This window comes from Tricharina praecox, assembly GCF_024521635.1.
Source record: "Tricharina praecox strain CBS 144465 chromosome Unknown BZA05scaffold_2, whole genome shotgun sequence".
NCBI lineage: Eukaryota > Fungi > Ascomycota > Pezizomycetes > Pezizales > Pyronemataceae > Tricharina > Tricharina praecox.
The window spans coordinates 323,799-337,111 of NW_026250404.1; the positions used below are offsets into that span (position 1 = coordinate 323,799).

Here is a 13,313-nt window from a genome sequence, read left to right on the forward strand (position 1 = left end):
AACCGGTGGTCACACTTGGAAGGACGTCGAAGGACTTGATACCCACGCAGACCGTCAAGATTATACGCATGCCATTATCACCTTTCAAAGACATATCAAAGACATCAAAGCAAATCTAACGCCGAATCCAACCCGTATGCTTGCCCAGAAACTGCTCTAATGATGTACGGATCCGCAACTTATGCAGACGTAGAAAAGAGACTGTGCCTGGTGTCAGCCTCCTCCAAAACATCGCAGTTCTACGGCTACTGCTTACCATCTTGGTATCCTCCGTTCTCTGCTGACTCTGGAAGAACACACTCTCCGACTCGCCACACTGCGGGCAAACACGGACAGCCTTGGGCAACTACATTTCACACCATTCGTAAGCAGGCATTCTCTTGCCTTGAAGATACCGAGACTCACGGTAGGATCGCTTCCGATGTCGGTGGTGACTCCGGCGGTTTCACCCGCGTTACTAGAGAGGGTGTTGCGGAACACACAGTAGTTCTGGGCCGGTTCGGTGTTGTGGCAGGTACGGCAACGGTACATCAAGCTGGTGGTGAGGCGGTCCTGTGTAGAGAGTATAGTTTAGATTGGGAATCGGAACGGCAGGGACGAGGAGGCGCACCTCGTGGGGGTAGAGCATGTTGCTGCTGTATGGGGGTCAGCATGCTGAAGCCCAACTTGTAGAGAACGTGGCTGGATTACCATTCGCGGCAGAAGCGGAAGGCCACCTTCTCACGCGAGGAGCGCTGCTGCTGCTGCGAATCGGGAGCTGGAGTACCGGCGTCGGAAGACATCTTGGATGGTTGGTTGGTGGTATTAATATCGTATTGTCCGTATTCGTTCGAGTTGCAGACGGAGAAGTTGAACGCGAGAGAGAGGAAAAGAGTCGACAGCTGTAACAAGGAGCTAGTAGCGCGAGGGCTGCTACTTATTATGAGCACGCGTTAGGTTGGTTTAGAGCGCAATCTCTTACTCAGCAAAAAAATAATCTTGGCACCTGCGGGCAGCGACAATTCGGAAGGCTCCATCACAGTTTACGATTTCCCACTACCCCCACCACCACCGGCCCATTCAATTGCCAGCCTCCTCACCCGCTACCACCACCTCGACCTTCACTCCACTCGATCTCTTCGCAATGGTTCTGGCTTCCCGATGCTGTGCCCGTCTGGCGGTCCGCTCGTCCTTCTCGCTCGCGCCGAAGGCGGCGGCACTCCCGGTGATGAACCGGCGGTACAACTCGACTGCCGCGACCGATCCCAAGATCGCCTCCATTGTCGACCAGATATCCGGGTTGACACTGCTGCAGACCGCCGAGCTGGTGTCTTCGCTCAAGGTAAACTTCCAGCCCCCGCCTGCCCGACTCGGCACAACTTCTGAGGATGGCACGGAGTAAAACGGGCAACTGATGCGATCCCCACCTACCCCGCGATTTCCAGACCCGCTTGAACATTCCCGACATGGCGCTCCAATCGTTTGCCGCTTCTCCGGCCGCTGCCCCCGCCGCTGCCGCTGAGGAACCCGAGGAGGAGGTCGTCCTAGAGAAGACCATGTTCAATGTCAAGCTTGAGAGCTTCGAGGCTGGTTCGAAGCCCAAGATCATCAAGGAGGTCAAGTCGCTGCTCGGTCTGTCGTTAGTGGACTCGAAGAAGTTCGTTGAGTCGGCACCCAAGATTCTGAAGGAGGGTTTGTCGAAGGAGGATGCCGAGAAGATCCAGAAGACGCTACAGGACCTCGGTGCGAAGGTTGTGCTGGAGTAGAGAAGGACTAGAAGGTTGGGTAGAAAAGAATGGGCAATTTGTACTTTGATAGGGAACGACTGTGTATATCTAGCAGATGACCTTGCACTGAGTTGCATTTCGTACCAGACCAGTATCATTATTCTCAATCCCGACGCCGACACAACAAACATACAAACACACAAACAAAAAAACGGTATTACGAGTACATTAGACATAATATCAAGCAATAGAGGAAGCCAGAATCTCTTTTTCTTCCCTCATGATCTCGTAGTCATCAGAGTTTAAATCACTCGCCTCATCCCACGCCTTATCAAACTCGGGGTCTTCCAAGCCCAGCTCAGGTGCCAGAACCTGCCAAATGTTTTCGCGAAGACGTTTATGCTGTTGGACAATCCCGTATTAGCGCCCATTACCATCCCGTTGTTCTCCAGGGGGGTGCAAAGCATACCCTCTCACGATCCTCCTCCATCCGCTGTTGGATAAGAGTATCCGAGAACCGCCGCCTCTTCTGCCGCCCAGGCGGGTCATCGTCGTCGTCATCGTCGTCACCAGACACAGTGTCGTCCGAAGACTCGTCGGTGGCTTTGTGCGCTGCCTCTCGCTGCGACAGCATCTCGGTCATATCCTTCAGTGTCTTGCGATCAACGATGCCTTTCCTATTGAGACTCTGCAGGACCTGCACCACTATCAGCACACACCCCACGTAAGATACATGCCTTGGGTGGACTACATACTTTCCGGACCGTCTCGGCGTTCGCGGCGCCCTGCGGATCATTCGGCGTAACCGCGTCGACAATCAGCGGCAGGTCTCGCTGGATCATCTTGACATACGTCAAGTGATCCATCTTGAGACTCTGCTCGCACAGGCTTTCGATGAAGTAGAGAACATTGACGCGGACGTTCATGGAGCAATCTTTCTACGCTCGCTGTTAGCTCAACTCAGCTCAGCCTAGCATACGAACCCACCACCACCACCACTAGAGAGAGAGAGAGAGAGAGAGAGAGAGAGACATACCGACTGCAGTTGCTCGAGGATGACGCTAAACAGGTCCTCGTCTACATCGCGATTCTTAAGCGCAAACTGGGCGCATTGCTTTGCAGCTACGGCAGAGGCAGTGAGGTTCGAGATCAGCCGCGTGAAGTGAAGGCGGCACTGGAATGCGTCCATTATTGTGGTTGTCGGAGGAGGAAGCGGCGGAGCAGCATTGGGAGCTGCGGCGAGTGCTGGCGGGTGGTGGCCCGTCGCGACAACCTTGGGCGTCCGTCGAAGAGGGTAACTTCTCGGTGGCTGACGGATGCTGCACAGCCACAGATGCCACGCTTATTTTTTAGTAGGGCTCGTGTTTAACCCATGCTCACCACCAGGCAAAGCAGCTCTACTCGTACTGTGCTATACACCACATCCGCAGCCGCACCATGTCCCGACCAGAGTTCACCAACGACCGTCTCGGAATACTGCACGGCATAACGCAAGATGAAGCACCCCCGCACTCGGCACCGTCTCCCAAGCGAGCGAAAAAGTCCCACCGCAGCTCGCGCTCTCACTCCGGCGACGACAAAGACCGAGACCGAGACAACGACGGAAACGGGGGTCGGGACCGAGACCGCAAATCCAAAAAATTCCGCTTCAAGAAGCCGCACCGTTCGAAGGAGAAAGAGCGCACCAGCTCCAGCCGTCACACCAGCAGTAGCACGTCCAAGACTCCGCGTGACAAATACCACGCCCCACTAGACGACGACCCGACAGCCTACGACGACAGCTACATCCCGAACCTTGCGGCGTGGAACTCCTCGTCCGGTGGTCCCGACGCGGCCTTCCGCGAGTCCCTCTTTGACGCCATGGCGGACGACGAGGGCGCCGCATTCTGGGAGGGGGTCTACGGCCAGCCTATACATGTTTATCAGCGCCCGCCAGCGAAGGATGAGAGGGGGGAGCTGGAGATGATGGACGACGAGGACTATGCGAAATATGTTAGAGAGAAGATGTGGGAAAAGAGTCATGAGCACATCATGGAGGAGCGCGTTCGCCGGGAGAGCAAGAGGGAACGGAGGAAGAAGGAGGAAGAAGAGGAGCGGGTTGAGTGGGAACGTGAGGAAAAGGAGCGGCGGGTGAGGGATAAGTTGAGGAGGGAGAAGAGGTCGATCGAGAAAATGCGCGCGCGCTGGGAAGAGTACGCCCAGTACTGGGAAGCTCATGCCAAAGGGCCAGGCGGCGGTGATGGTGGGGGTGGTGGTATACCTTGGCCCGTCGCCTCCGGTAAGTCACGAGATGTGACAAGGGAAGCCGTCGAGGAGTTTATTCTTGCCGCTTCCGGTGGTCGGTCATCTTTGGCGGATGTTGTCAAGGTGGAGAGGATACGATGGCATCCAGACAAAGCCCAACAGCGGTGGGGCCGGGATGCTCTCGGCGAGATGGAAATGAGGGCCGTCACAACTGTGTTCCAAACCCTGGACGCATTATGGGCGGAGCACAAGAAGCAGAACGAGAAACCCTCATGAACGATGGTAGCTACAGACGTAGCTTGCGCGGCATGTTGATTTTGCATTACATGCAAGTACTTGCAAGTACTCGTAATGCTTTTGACTTCCACTTTATAGGTGGGTACTTCATACTTGATTCGAATAATAGCAACGGCGGTAATGATAATTGCAATCGTCAAGTCCGGGCGAAAGAGTCCTGCCCACTGGCCGCAACCGCCTGCTACCCGTCTTTCCCCTTGTCCCGTCTATGGCCTTGCAGGCGAGGAAATCCTGGTTCTATGTACGAGCTCATTGTGGTAATAATGTGTATAGACGGGGTTCATCCACTTTCTCCGGGTTGTGTGTGGTGGGTATTCCACGGCAACGCAATCACGACCCGAGTCCAATCTCGGGCTTCAGGATCAGTGGCAGGGCCTTGCTGCCTCATGCTTGCCGTCCCGGCGATGGATTCAGCCATGCGATTAGATGATCTGATAATTATCTGGTGACAGTTGCGAGTACTCGGGCATTGTGCAGTGTGATGTGTAATTGATTACTCGGGAATAGAGTGGGGCCTGGACTAGCTAAAGGACCAGCGTGTATCATGCAAGAACGTGGCACCGGTCCAATCAACGGACTTGGGCCGTGAGATCTGAATCAATTCCTACATGCAAAGTATCTACAGTAATTATGCTTCGGCGTCTTCGATTCGAGTGAAGCTGAACTGACGGGACAGCTAGCTACAGCACCTACTATTAGCTATAGTACCGGTAGAGTGGCCAGCAAGCAGATCGTGAGTGAATGGCGCTCCAAGAGCATCGTGAGGGGGCTTACTATGATAGTATGATACAGCCCACTAGAACCCTCATACGACGAATCGCCGGCTCCGACAAATAACCCCCTATAGTAGCAACGACGAACTACTATTATACACTAACCAAGTAACTATGCTGTTGTGATGTGCATATCCGCTCCGACTTCTGGCCCGAAACTACGGTAGGTACGATCCAGCGACGCATTGCCAATGCCCTTAATGCCAGTCAGCGACAATTCGGCCTCTCCGTCTTTCTTCTCAGAGCGTCCATAGTGTCGCCATAGAGCTGCTGCTTACTTGCATCGTTAGACGTTGGCTTTCTCACTTGATATTTTCTTCTCTCTCTCCCTCTGAATCCTCCCGTGCTCTCGCCACCACCGCCAAAACCACTACCAAAACACCACCATCATCATCACCATCACGTTAGACTCAAGCACACTGTCCTCGTTTCCGGCCCGAACCACAAGCAAGACTTCCGCTCCACGCACACTTACACTGCAGTGTTCAGTACTACCTACATCACTGTGCGGCTCTCCTCTCCGCTGCAGCTTCCCCGGCCCCGAATTGCGACCGTCATTGCCGACCGCCGTTCTTGGGCACTCATTCTCATCCGAATAACGCCGAATTCGAAACACAAAAGATAAAAATAAATCAGCAACAACAACAAGCTCTATCACCGTTCTCCTCTCTTTCTCTCCCTCTTTCTCTCCCTCTTCTCTCTCTCTCTTTCTCCTCAGAGCTTGACACCGAAACCAAAGCGACTTCTCACTTGAGCCCCAAAACAATTCCAATACGTACAAAGGAGCTCATAGACATAGCAAGTACCGAGGATATCCTGCTTACGGAGAATAAAGAGCAGCTTCTCCATTGCCACCTTCATACACCCCTCCGCAGTATCATCATCATCACCATCATCATCCTCATCATCATCCGTGACGTGGAATTGAGCGGTCGGCTATAGCCACTGCTACAGCAATAGTCACAAGCCAGTCAACGGGCCCTCCTCATTCTTACCCCCTCCCCCCCGGTTTCTGACGAGTATCACTGCCCCTCTCATTCCCCCTCCCCACTGCCCGCCTCGCCCCTCTCCACCCCCTCTCCACCTCCACCAGTTCACCGTCCACCACTTCGTCGCTATTGTTGCCGTTCACAGGTTGTCACCAGCTTGTAACTGCTGCTACTGTAACTTCTGCCAACTGCTACTGCTCCTCTACTGCAGCCACCACCACCACTACCACCGCACACCCCCCGCCTTCCACATTCCCGGCTGAACTCACCCATTTGTTTCTTCATTGTTCGAAAGCACTCGCACACACAACTTAACCCAACTTAACCCAACTTAACCCAACCCATCCCATCCCAACCCCCCCACCCCCCCACCGCTCCCGTCGCCGTTACTATCACCTCCTCCGTACCCGCCCAACCTCCCAATCCTCCTCCTACCCTTCCTTTCCCCCTCCTTCTCCTCTCTCCACTCGAAACTCAAGGGGATCGGAACGAAGCTCTCTTCCGGCAGTCCTCCCTCTCTCATCCCTCCCGCCCCGGCTACCTCGTATATGCCGACCCTAGGCTTCCTAAAGAAGAAGAAGAAAGAGAAAGATTCGGTGCATGCGAGAAAGGATAGCTTCCAATCCGCTGACATACGCAATCATCCCTCGGAGCCGCCAACTCCCACCACCTCCACCTCCGCCACCACAACCTCGCATTCGTTCCAGCCGTCAACAAACTCACACTCTTCGCTGCCCACAGCTCCTCCGTCATCGTCGTCGACCCATTCTATCCCCGTTTCCGCCCCCGCCATTCCCGAGCAGCCAATGGCATTGGTCTCCGACCGACCAATGATACCTGAACAGCAACAACCCCAGCAACCCTACCCGGCGTCGTCGTCTTCCCCGCAACCGCACCATCAACCCCACCAGAGCAACATCAACAGCATCATAAACCCGCCCGGGGCAAACGAATATGATCGACCTTATCAGAACAGCCCCGCGCACCAGAGTAATACCTCGCAGAACGATGACCAGAGGCAGCAGCAACAGCAGCAACAGCAGCAGCAAACACAGCAATCGCGATCTACAAAGGGCAAATACTCGCTAGGTGACTTTATGCTGCAGCGGACCTTGGGTACTGGAAGCTTCGGCCGTGTCCATTTGGTTCAATCGAGACACAATTTGCGCTTCTATGCTATCAAGGTTTTGAAGAAAGCCCAGGTGGTCAAGATGAAACAGGTTGAACACACCAACGATGAGAGGAAGATGTTGCAGAAAGTGAAACATCCCTTCCTGATCACCCTCTGGGGGACATTTCAGGACAACAGGAATTTGTACATGGTGATGGATTTTATCGAGGGAGGCGAGCTATTCAGTCTACTGCGGAAATCCCAGGTACGTAATTATCCTGCCATGACGTCCGCACGCACGCATCGCGCAAGAACCCCTAGTTGTCTACCTTCTCGTTCCCGAGCTTAAGCTCACAGCCATATTTTTTTACAGCGCTTCCCGAATCCCGTTGCGAAGTTCTACGCTGCCGAGGTGGCGCTAGCCCTCGAGTACCTCCACTCCCATAGCATCATCTACCGGGATCTGAAGCCCGAGAACCTGCTTCTAGATCGTCACGGTCATCTCAAGATTACAGACTTCGGCTTCGCGAAGGAGGTTCCCGACATCACCTGGACGCTTTGCGGTACTCCGGATTACCTTGCACCCGAGGTCGTCGCTTCCAAAGGGTACAATAAATCGGTAGATTGGTACGTGACATAACCCCCCCCCACCTCCAACTCACGATCTACCCGCTCCGAATGGGTGACTGATGGGGCCCCAGGTGGTCGCTTGGTATATTAATCTTCGAGATGCTGTGCGGCTACACACCTTTCTGGGACGGAGGCAGTCCGATGAAGATATACGAGAATATCCTCAAGGGACGAGTAAAATATCCGGCGTTTATCCATCCGGATGCTCAAGATCTGCTACAGCAGCTTATCACGCCCGACTTGACAAAGCGATTAGGGAATCTGTTGCGCGGCAGTGACGACATCAAGAACCACCAATGGTTCGCTGAGGTGAACTGGGACCGATTGGCCCGAAAGGATATCGAGGCACCCTACGTACCGCCCGTACGAGGAGGTGTCGGTGATGCCAGCCAGTTTGATCGCTACCCGGAGGATTCGGACGACTACACCAAAAACGACGGCATCGATCAATACGGACACCTATTCGCCGAATTCTGATCATTTGTCCGTCGTGACTTTCGTCTCTTATATTCCCTCATTCGGCATTTATTTTCTTCTCTCCTTTTTTTCTTTCCTTTTTATAATATTGCTCATGGGGGTTTTCTTTATCTGCTTTCCTCCGAACACTGGTTGAACGTTTTCTCTTTTCGCTTGCCGTCATTTTACGATGTGGATGGTCGTATCCGGGAGAAGGGGGGGTATTTGATCTGTACGGTGTTTTTATGGGCGGGTTCGGTTCGGTGGGAAAAAGTGCTTCCTCTTGTATAGTGGTTTTGCTCCGGTGGCTGCATATACTACTGATTTGAGATCGGGGGTCATCTGAGGTTATAGCCGGGACTGCCACTCTGGGGAGGGGACGCGCGTGGCAGGAGCAAGTGGAGGGGGGGGGGGGCGGGGGGGGGGGGGGGGCATGATTACTACAGAAGTACTTCTACCATAGATGCCATCCGCCCGCGCACGCACTCACTCACTCACGCTGTATGTATGTATGTATTCGCGAGTTTCCGATGAAATGGTATTTACATACTGGGATCGGGGGAGGTGGGTGGGATGGTATGGTGATGAAGGGAAAGGTTATGAGTTCTCTCTGTAACTGTTTATGTCTGGCGTTTATTTACAGGAATGAAATGATATGATAACGGTGTGGATTTCGATTTCGCTTGTGACGAGCAGGAGTGTGCGGGGGGAGGGGGGGATTGCGAGCACGTCGTCGGAGAGTCGGTACGCCTTAAACTGCGCGTGGGTTGGACACACCCTGTCTGTCTGCCTGTGTGTACCGGTATGTAGATCCATCTAGATCAAGAGATCCAGATATGGGACACGCTACAGCACTCGAAATGATCCCATTCTCCTCAGCCGACACATATCCGCCAGTCAGTCAGTTAGCCTCCCCCGCGCCCAAGTATTAGGCCGGGAAAGTTCCGGCGCGGCCCACGCCTACTCGCGTTAGCGTTGTACGACGCCTTTTTGCAGGCGCAACCCAACGAACCCAAACCAAAAAAAAAAATCTCGTCGTCCCAGCAGCAGCAGCAGCAGCAGCGAATCTCGAATCTGCGAATTTTACGTCCTCGAACTCCACACACCCGACCGCAATAATGGACCGCTTCGCCTCCGCGGCGAACTGGAAGCTCGAGCAGCAGTACGAGACGCGCGGGCCGCGCGTGTTGTCGAAGAAACAGGCGGCCAAGGAGCGCAAAGCTGGCAAAGCTGGCGGCGCCGGCGGGCGCCTGCCGATCAAGAGGCAGGACGGTACGGTGGTCGCTGTGGTGTTGAGTCCGGTTGGGTCTGATGAGGAGTCTGAGGAGGAGGGAGAGGACGAGGAGGGGGAGGGGGACGGGGACGGAGAGGAGGGGGACAAGGTGAAGCAGGTGATGTTGGATCTGAGGGAACAGAGAGAGAGGGAGGAGGAGGAGGCGAGGAGGCCGAAGGTGCCGGAGAAGAAGAGGGTGGTCGATGCGAAGGAGGAGCTTGCGAGGATCGCCTCGCAGGTTCAGGAGGATCCTGAGGAGAATGTGAGTGCTCGATCACATGACGGCGGCGTTGGGGGAATTGATTGGGCGCGGGGTTGTTGACGACTGTGTGTGCGCGGCGATAGATCATGATGCTCAAGCGCATGCGCGAAATGACCAGCGATCATAATCCTACGATACAGCGGCTGGCGCTGGCTGCGCTCATGGCCGTCTACAAAGATATCATCCCCGGCTACAGGATACGGCCGCTCACCGACGAGGAGCAGAGGATTAAGGTTTCGAAGGAGGTCAAGAAACTGCGCGGGTTCGAGCAGGGCCTCGTCAGTGGGTACCAGCTGTATGTGGAGAAGTTGGGGCGGTTAGTTAAAGGTTGGTCTCCGCTTGATGTGATGAGAGGGCGAGGCGGTGCTGACGATGGATGGGTAGCTTCGAGAACGAATGTGACGCCGACCTCCGTGGCTGTCGGAAAAGTCGCCGTGAACTGCGCATGCCAATTGCTCTCCCACGTCCCGCATTTCAACTTCCGCGGCGAACTGTTGAAGATCGTGGTCCAGGTGCTCAGCGTCAAAACCGTCGACGAGAACTTTATCAAGTGTCGCTCTGCGCTGGAGGAGATCTTCCGGACGGACGAGGACGGCGTGGTCTCTTTCGATGCGGTGCAGCTGCTCACAAAGATGTTGAAGGCGAAACATTACAGGGTCGATGAGTCCGTGCTGAATACGTTCTTGAGTCTAAGGCTGCTATCGGAGCTAGATGTCAAGGCATCTATGGAGACGGTGGATAATCCGAATAGGAAGCGGAAGAAGAAGGATCGCGAGTTCAGAACGAAGAAGGCGAGAAAGCTGGAGAAGGATAAGAAGGAGGTTGAGAAGGAGATGAAGGAGGCCGATGCGACAGTCACATACGAGGAAAGAGAGGCAAAACAGAGCGAGACGCTGAAGCTGGTGTTTGTAACATACTTCAAGATCTTGAATGAGAGGCCGCCCGGACTTATGGCTGCTACGTTGGAGGGATTGGCGAAGTACGATGCCCGTGTCCTAATATTGTGGTCATGGATTCTAACGAAGGAACAGGTTCTCGCACTTGATCAATTTGGACTTTTTCGGTGATCTCCTGGTGGCGTTGAAAGAGCTCATTGCCGAAGCCGAAACCGAAGCAGACGCAGAAGACGAAGACGAAGCCACGGCCACCGAGACGCGGAACGCCACGCGAGAAGCCCTGCTCTGCGTCATCACCGCCTTCGCCCTGCTCCAGGGCCAAGGCGAGAAGATGCTCAACGTTGACCTCAACTACTTCACCTCACACCTCTACAAGACTCTCATGCCGCTCGCTCTCGACGCGGATATCGAGTTCTCGCATAAATCCCTCCGCCTGGCCGACCCAGACTCCCCCGCCCTATCGGCGCCTCGTGTCAACGTGGCTACCCAGATCGAGATGGTGATCCGAGCGCTCGACGCCCTCTTCTTCAAGCAGAACGGCGCAACGAATGTCTCGCGCATGGCAGCGTTCACCAAGCGACTACTCCTGACGGCGCTGCATATGCCCGAGAAATCAACAATGGCGTCGATAGGTGTGATCAACAAAATGGGGAAGAGGTATCATCGGCAATTATCCGGACTCTTCTCGACCGAGGAGAGCGTCGGAGATGGTGTCTACATGATGGATGCTGATGAGCCGGAGAGGAGTAATCCATTTGCTGCGACCATCTGGGAGACGCTGTTGCTCGAGAAGCATTATTCCCCCGCAGTACAAGAGGCGGCGAAGGGGATGCAAAAGATATTTGTACAGAAGAAGCAGCGGTAAAATAATACAGAAGGAAGAAGTGTAATTATGCGTTTGGGTATCAGAAGGTCACTCGAACCGGAAAAAGGATTATCCGTTTCGCTTTCTCTGTGCTTGGCGATGGAGGGGGAGGGGAATGAAATGATTTTTAGAAGTCGGGAAATGGAGAGTTTAACGCCCTTGCGAGTCACGAGAACACACAATCGCTAAAAATGTAACTGTCAAGGTGACGCAATCATGAGTGAGACAATGGATGTTGGAGGGGTAATTCAAAGAGAGCTGTAGCGGCACAAATTCGTAATGACTTTCGGAATCTGCAACACAACCACCATCACCACCGGACCTCAAGCTAAGACGCCAAACGTCTCGTCTCCGTCAATTCTCAACCCCACCAACCATGGCTTCACGAACACTCCTCGCTCCTGCCGTACGGGTCGCATCTAAACATGTATCTCGCCTCACTCCCCCGCCGCCCGCTTCCCCACCTAGAATCCACCCGCTAACCCCATAGGCCCGCCCCGCCGCCCGCTTCCTCCCACACCTCCGCAACCTGACCACCGCCCCGATCACGGCGCAAGCCACCGTGCCCGCCGACCCGGGGCACCCCCGCAACCCTTCCGTCCCGCTCACGCCGTCGACGCCGACGCTATCGCAGCACCTAACGCTCGCCGACCGGCTCGCGCTCCGCTTCCGCGAGTACATCCCGAACACGACGGAGACGTACGTGGCGTACGACGTAACGCGCACTTTGTATCACGAATGCGCTTTGCAATCCGCGTACGCGGACGGCGAGGACTTCTCGGCCTCCGCGGCGTTCTGGTACGGCACGTGTGCGCGGCCGCCGACGTTCCAGAGCTGGTCGCAGGTCACGGTGCTGCACATGTGGATGCTGGCGGCGCGCATGCGCGCGCTCGACCGCGACCGCGTCAAGATCTGGCAGCAGCACTTTATCGACCACTTCTTCTACGACGCGGAGGAGAAGATGGTGAAGCGCTACGGCATCAAGAGCGCGGGCCAACGCGGCGGGTACATGAAGGATCTCTACCATCAGTATCGCGGCATGACCGCCGCGTTCGATGAGGGCCTTGTCAGGGGCGATGCCGTGCTTGCTACCGCCCTCTGGAGGAATATCTTTAATGCTAGCTCCGATGTGGATGTCGAGGTCCTGGCGATGGTCACCAGCCATGTTAGGCGCGTCGTGTCGAAGCTGGGGAGCGTCGATGACGAGGTGGTGCTCACTGGCCGTGTCAAGTTTGGACTGCCGGAGGAGGAGAGGGCCGTTGTCAGGCAGAAGAGTGTGCTGGTCGACAAGCTGGGGGATGAGGTTCAGCAGAAGCCTTCTGCATCTATGGCTTCATAAACAGACAGACAGGCAGGATGGCATGGTATGGGTGACATAGCTACTTGGTTAAAATGGTGTACAACAGATAGTAGATAGGACGAAAATGTACTTGTATGGAATGGATTGTTGCATAGAGTAGCGGCCTGCAATCACGTACCCTCACTCGTGTCATTTTCGCTTCCTAGATAGGTAGGCCGTATGCAACAATAAATTGATGTTCTCTCTTCTATCGACATTTTATACTTATCCATCTTTCTTGCTCTCCCAGGTGAATTAGATAGTAACAAGCAGAGAACTGTAGCTTTACCTTCACCCTCATAGACACAAAGATCATGACGAAAAAAGAAACCAAATGTCATAACCATAACCATCAATAACATCAAGGACCCAAACACTACAAAACCCCAAATTTTACAGTTGTACCCACCCTTTATTTTGAAAACACATCGCAGGAGAAAAAAAGGAAAGAAGAAAATGAAATCAAATCAAA

General features: G+C 54.4%; 7 protein-coding genes across 7 annotated transcripts; 5 read left to right on the plus strand and 2 right to left on the minus strand.

Annotated features, from left to right (window-relative positions):
* Positions 1–156: 156 nt before the first annotated feature.
* Positions 157–782, minus strand: BZA05DRAFT_440892 (uncharacterized protein; the record flags this gene model as incomplete). Its single annotated transcript, XM_051486631.1, has 5 exons — positions 157–201; positions 257–346; positions 406–552; positions 611–635; positions 691–782. 5 exons carry the CDS (start codon positions 780–782, stop codon positions 157–159), a joined length of 399 nt encoding a protein of 132 aa, XP_051343323.1.
* Positions 783–1,000: 218 nt separating this feature from the next.
* BZA05DRAFT_384027 (ribosomal protein L7/L12 C-terminal domain-containing protein) lies at positions 1,001–1,823 on the plus strand. Its single transcript, XM_051482270.1, has 2 exons — positions 1,001–1,321; positions 1,425–1,823. Exons 1-2 carry the CDS (start codon positions 1,124–1,126, stop codon positions 1,743–1,745), a joined length of 519 nt encoding a protein of 172 aa, XP_051343324.1. The 5' UTR covers positions 1,001–1,123; the 3' UTR covers positions 1,746–1,823.
* BZA05DRAFT_384030 (CTD kinase subunit gamma CTK3-domain-containing protein) lies at positions 1,824–2,955 on the minus strand. Its single transcript, XM_051482271.1, has 4 exons — positions 2,743–2,955; positions 2,462–2,644; positions 2,176–2,403; positions 1,824–2,108 (listed from the first exon to the last, which is right to left on the minus strand). The coding sequence occupies exons 1-4, from the start codon at positions 2,893–2,895 to the stop codon at positions 1,947–1,949; spliced, it is 726 nt and encodes a 241-aa protein (XP_051343325.1). The 5' UTR covers positions 2,896–2,955; the 3' UTR covers positions 1,824–1,946.
* BZA05DRAFT_384031 (uncharacterized protein) lies at positions 2,956–4,378 on the plus strand. The gene has a single exon (XM_051482272.1). It carries the CDS (start codon positions 3,144–3,146, stop codon positions 4,224–4,226), a length of 1,083 nt encoding a protein of 360 aa, XP_051343326.1. The 5' UTR covers positions 2,956–3,143; the 3' UTR covers positions 4,227–4,378.
* Positions 4,379–6,557: 2,179 nt separating this feature from the next.
* BZA05DRAFT_331693 (catalytic subunit of the PKA) lies at positions 6,558–8,227 on the plus strand (the record flags this gene model as incomplete). Its single annotated transcript, XM_051480603.1, has 3 exons — positions 6,558–7,385; positions 7,494–7,747; positions 7,822–8,227. The coding sequence occupies 3 exons, from the start codon at positions 6,558–6,560 to the stop codon at positions 8,225–8,227; spliced, it is 1,488 nt and encodes a 495-aa protein (XP_051343327.1).
* Positions 8,228–8,861: 634 nt separating this feature from the next.
* BZA05DRAFT_470469 (nucleolar complex-associated protein-domain-containing protein) lies at positions 8,862–11,663 on the plus strand. Its single transcript, XM_051487901.1, has 4 exons — positions 8,862–9,741; positions 9,825–10,068; positions 10,126–10,720; positions 10,773–11,663. The coding sequence occupies exons 1-4, from the start codon at positions 9,325–9,327 to the stop codon at positions 11,500–11,502; spliced, it is 1,986 nt and encodes a 661-aa protein (XP_051343328.1). The 5' UTR covers positions 8,862–9,324; the 3' UTR covers positions 11,503–11,663.
* Positions 11,664–11,729: 66 nt separating this feature from the next.
* On the plus strand, positions 11,730–13,039 carry BZA05DRAFT_384036 (ubiquinol-cytochrome C chaperone-domain-containing protein). Its single transcript, XM_051482273.1, has 2 exons — positions 11,730–11,929; positions 11,993–13,039. The coding sequence occupies exons 1-2, from the start codon at positions 11,879–11,881 to the stop codon at positions 12,839–12,841; spliced, it is 900 nt and encodes a 299-aa protein (XP_051343329.1). The 5' UTR covers positions 11,730–11,878; the 3' UTR covers positions 12,842–13,039.
* Positions 13,040–13,313: the final 274 nt, after the last annotated feature.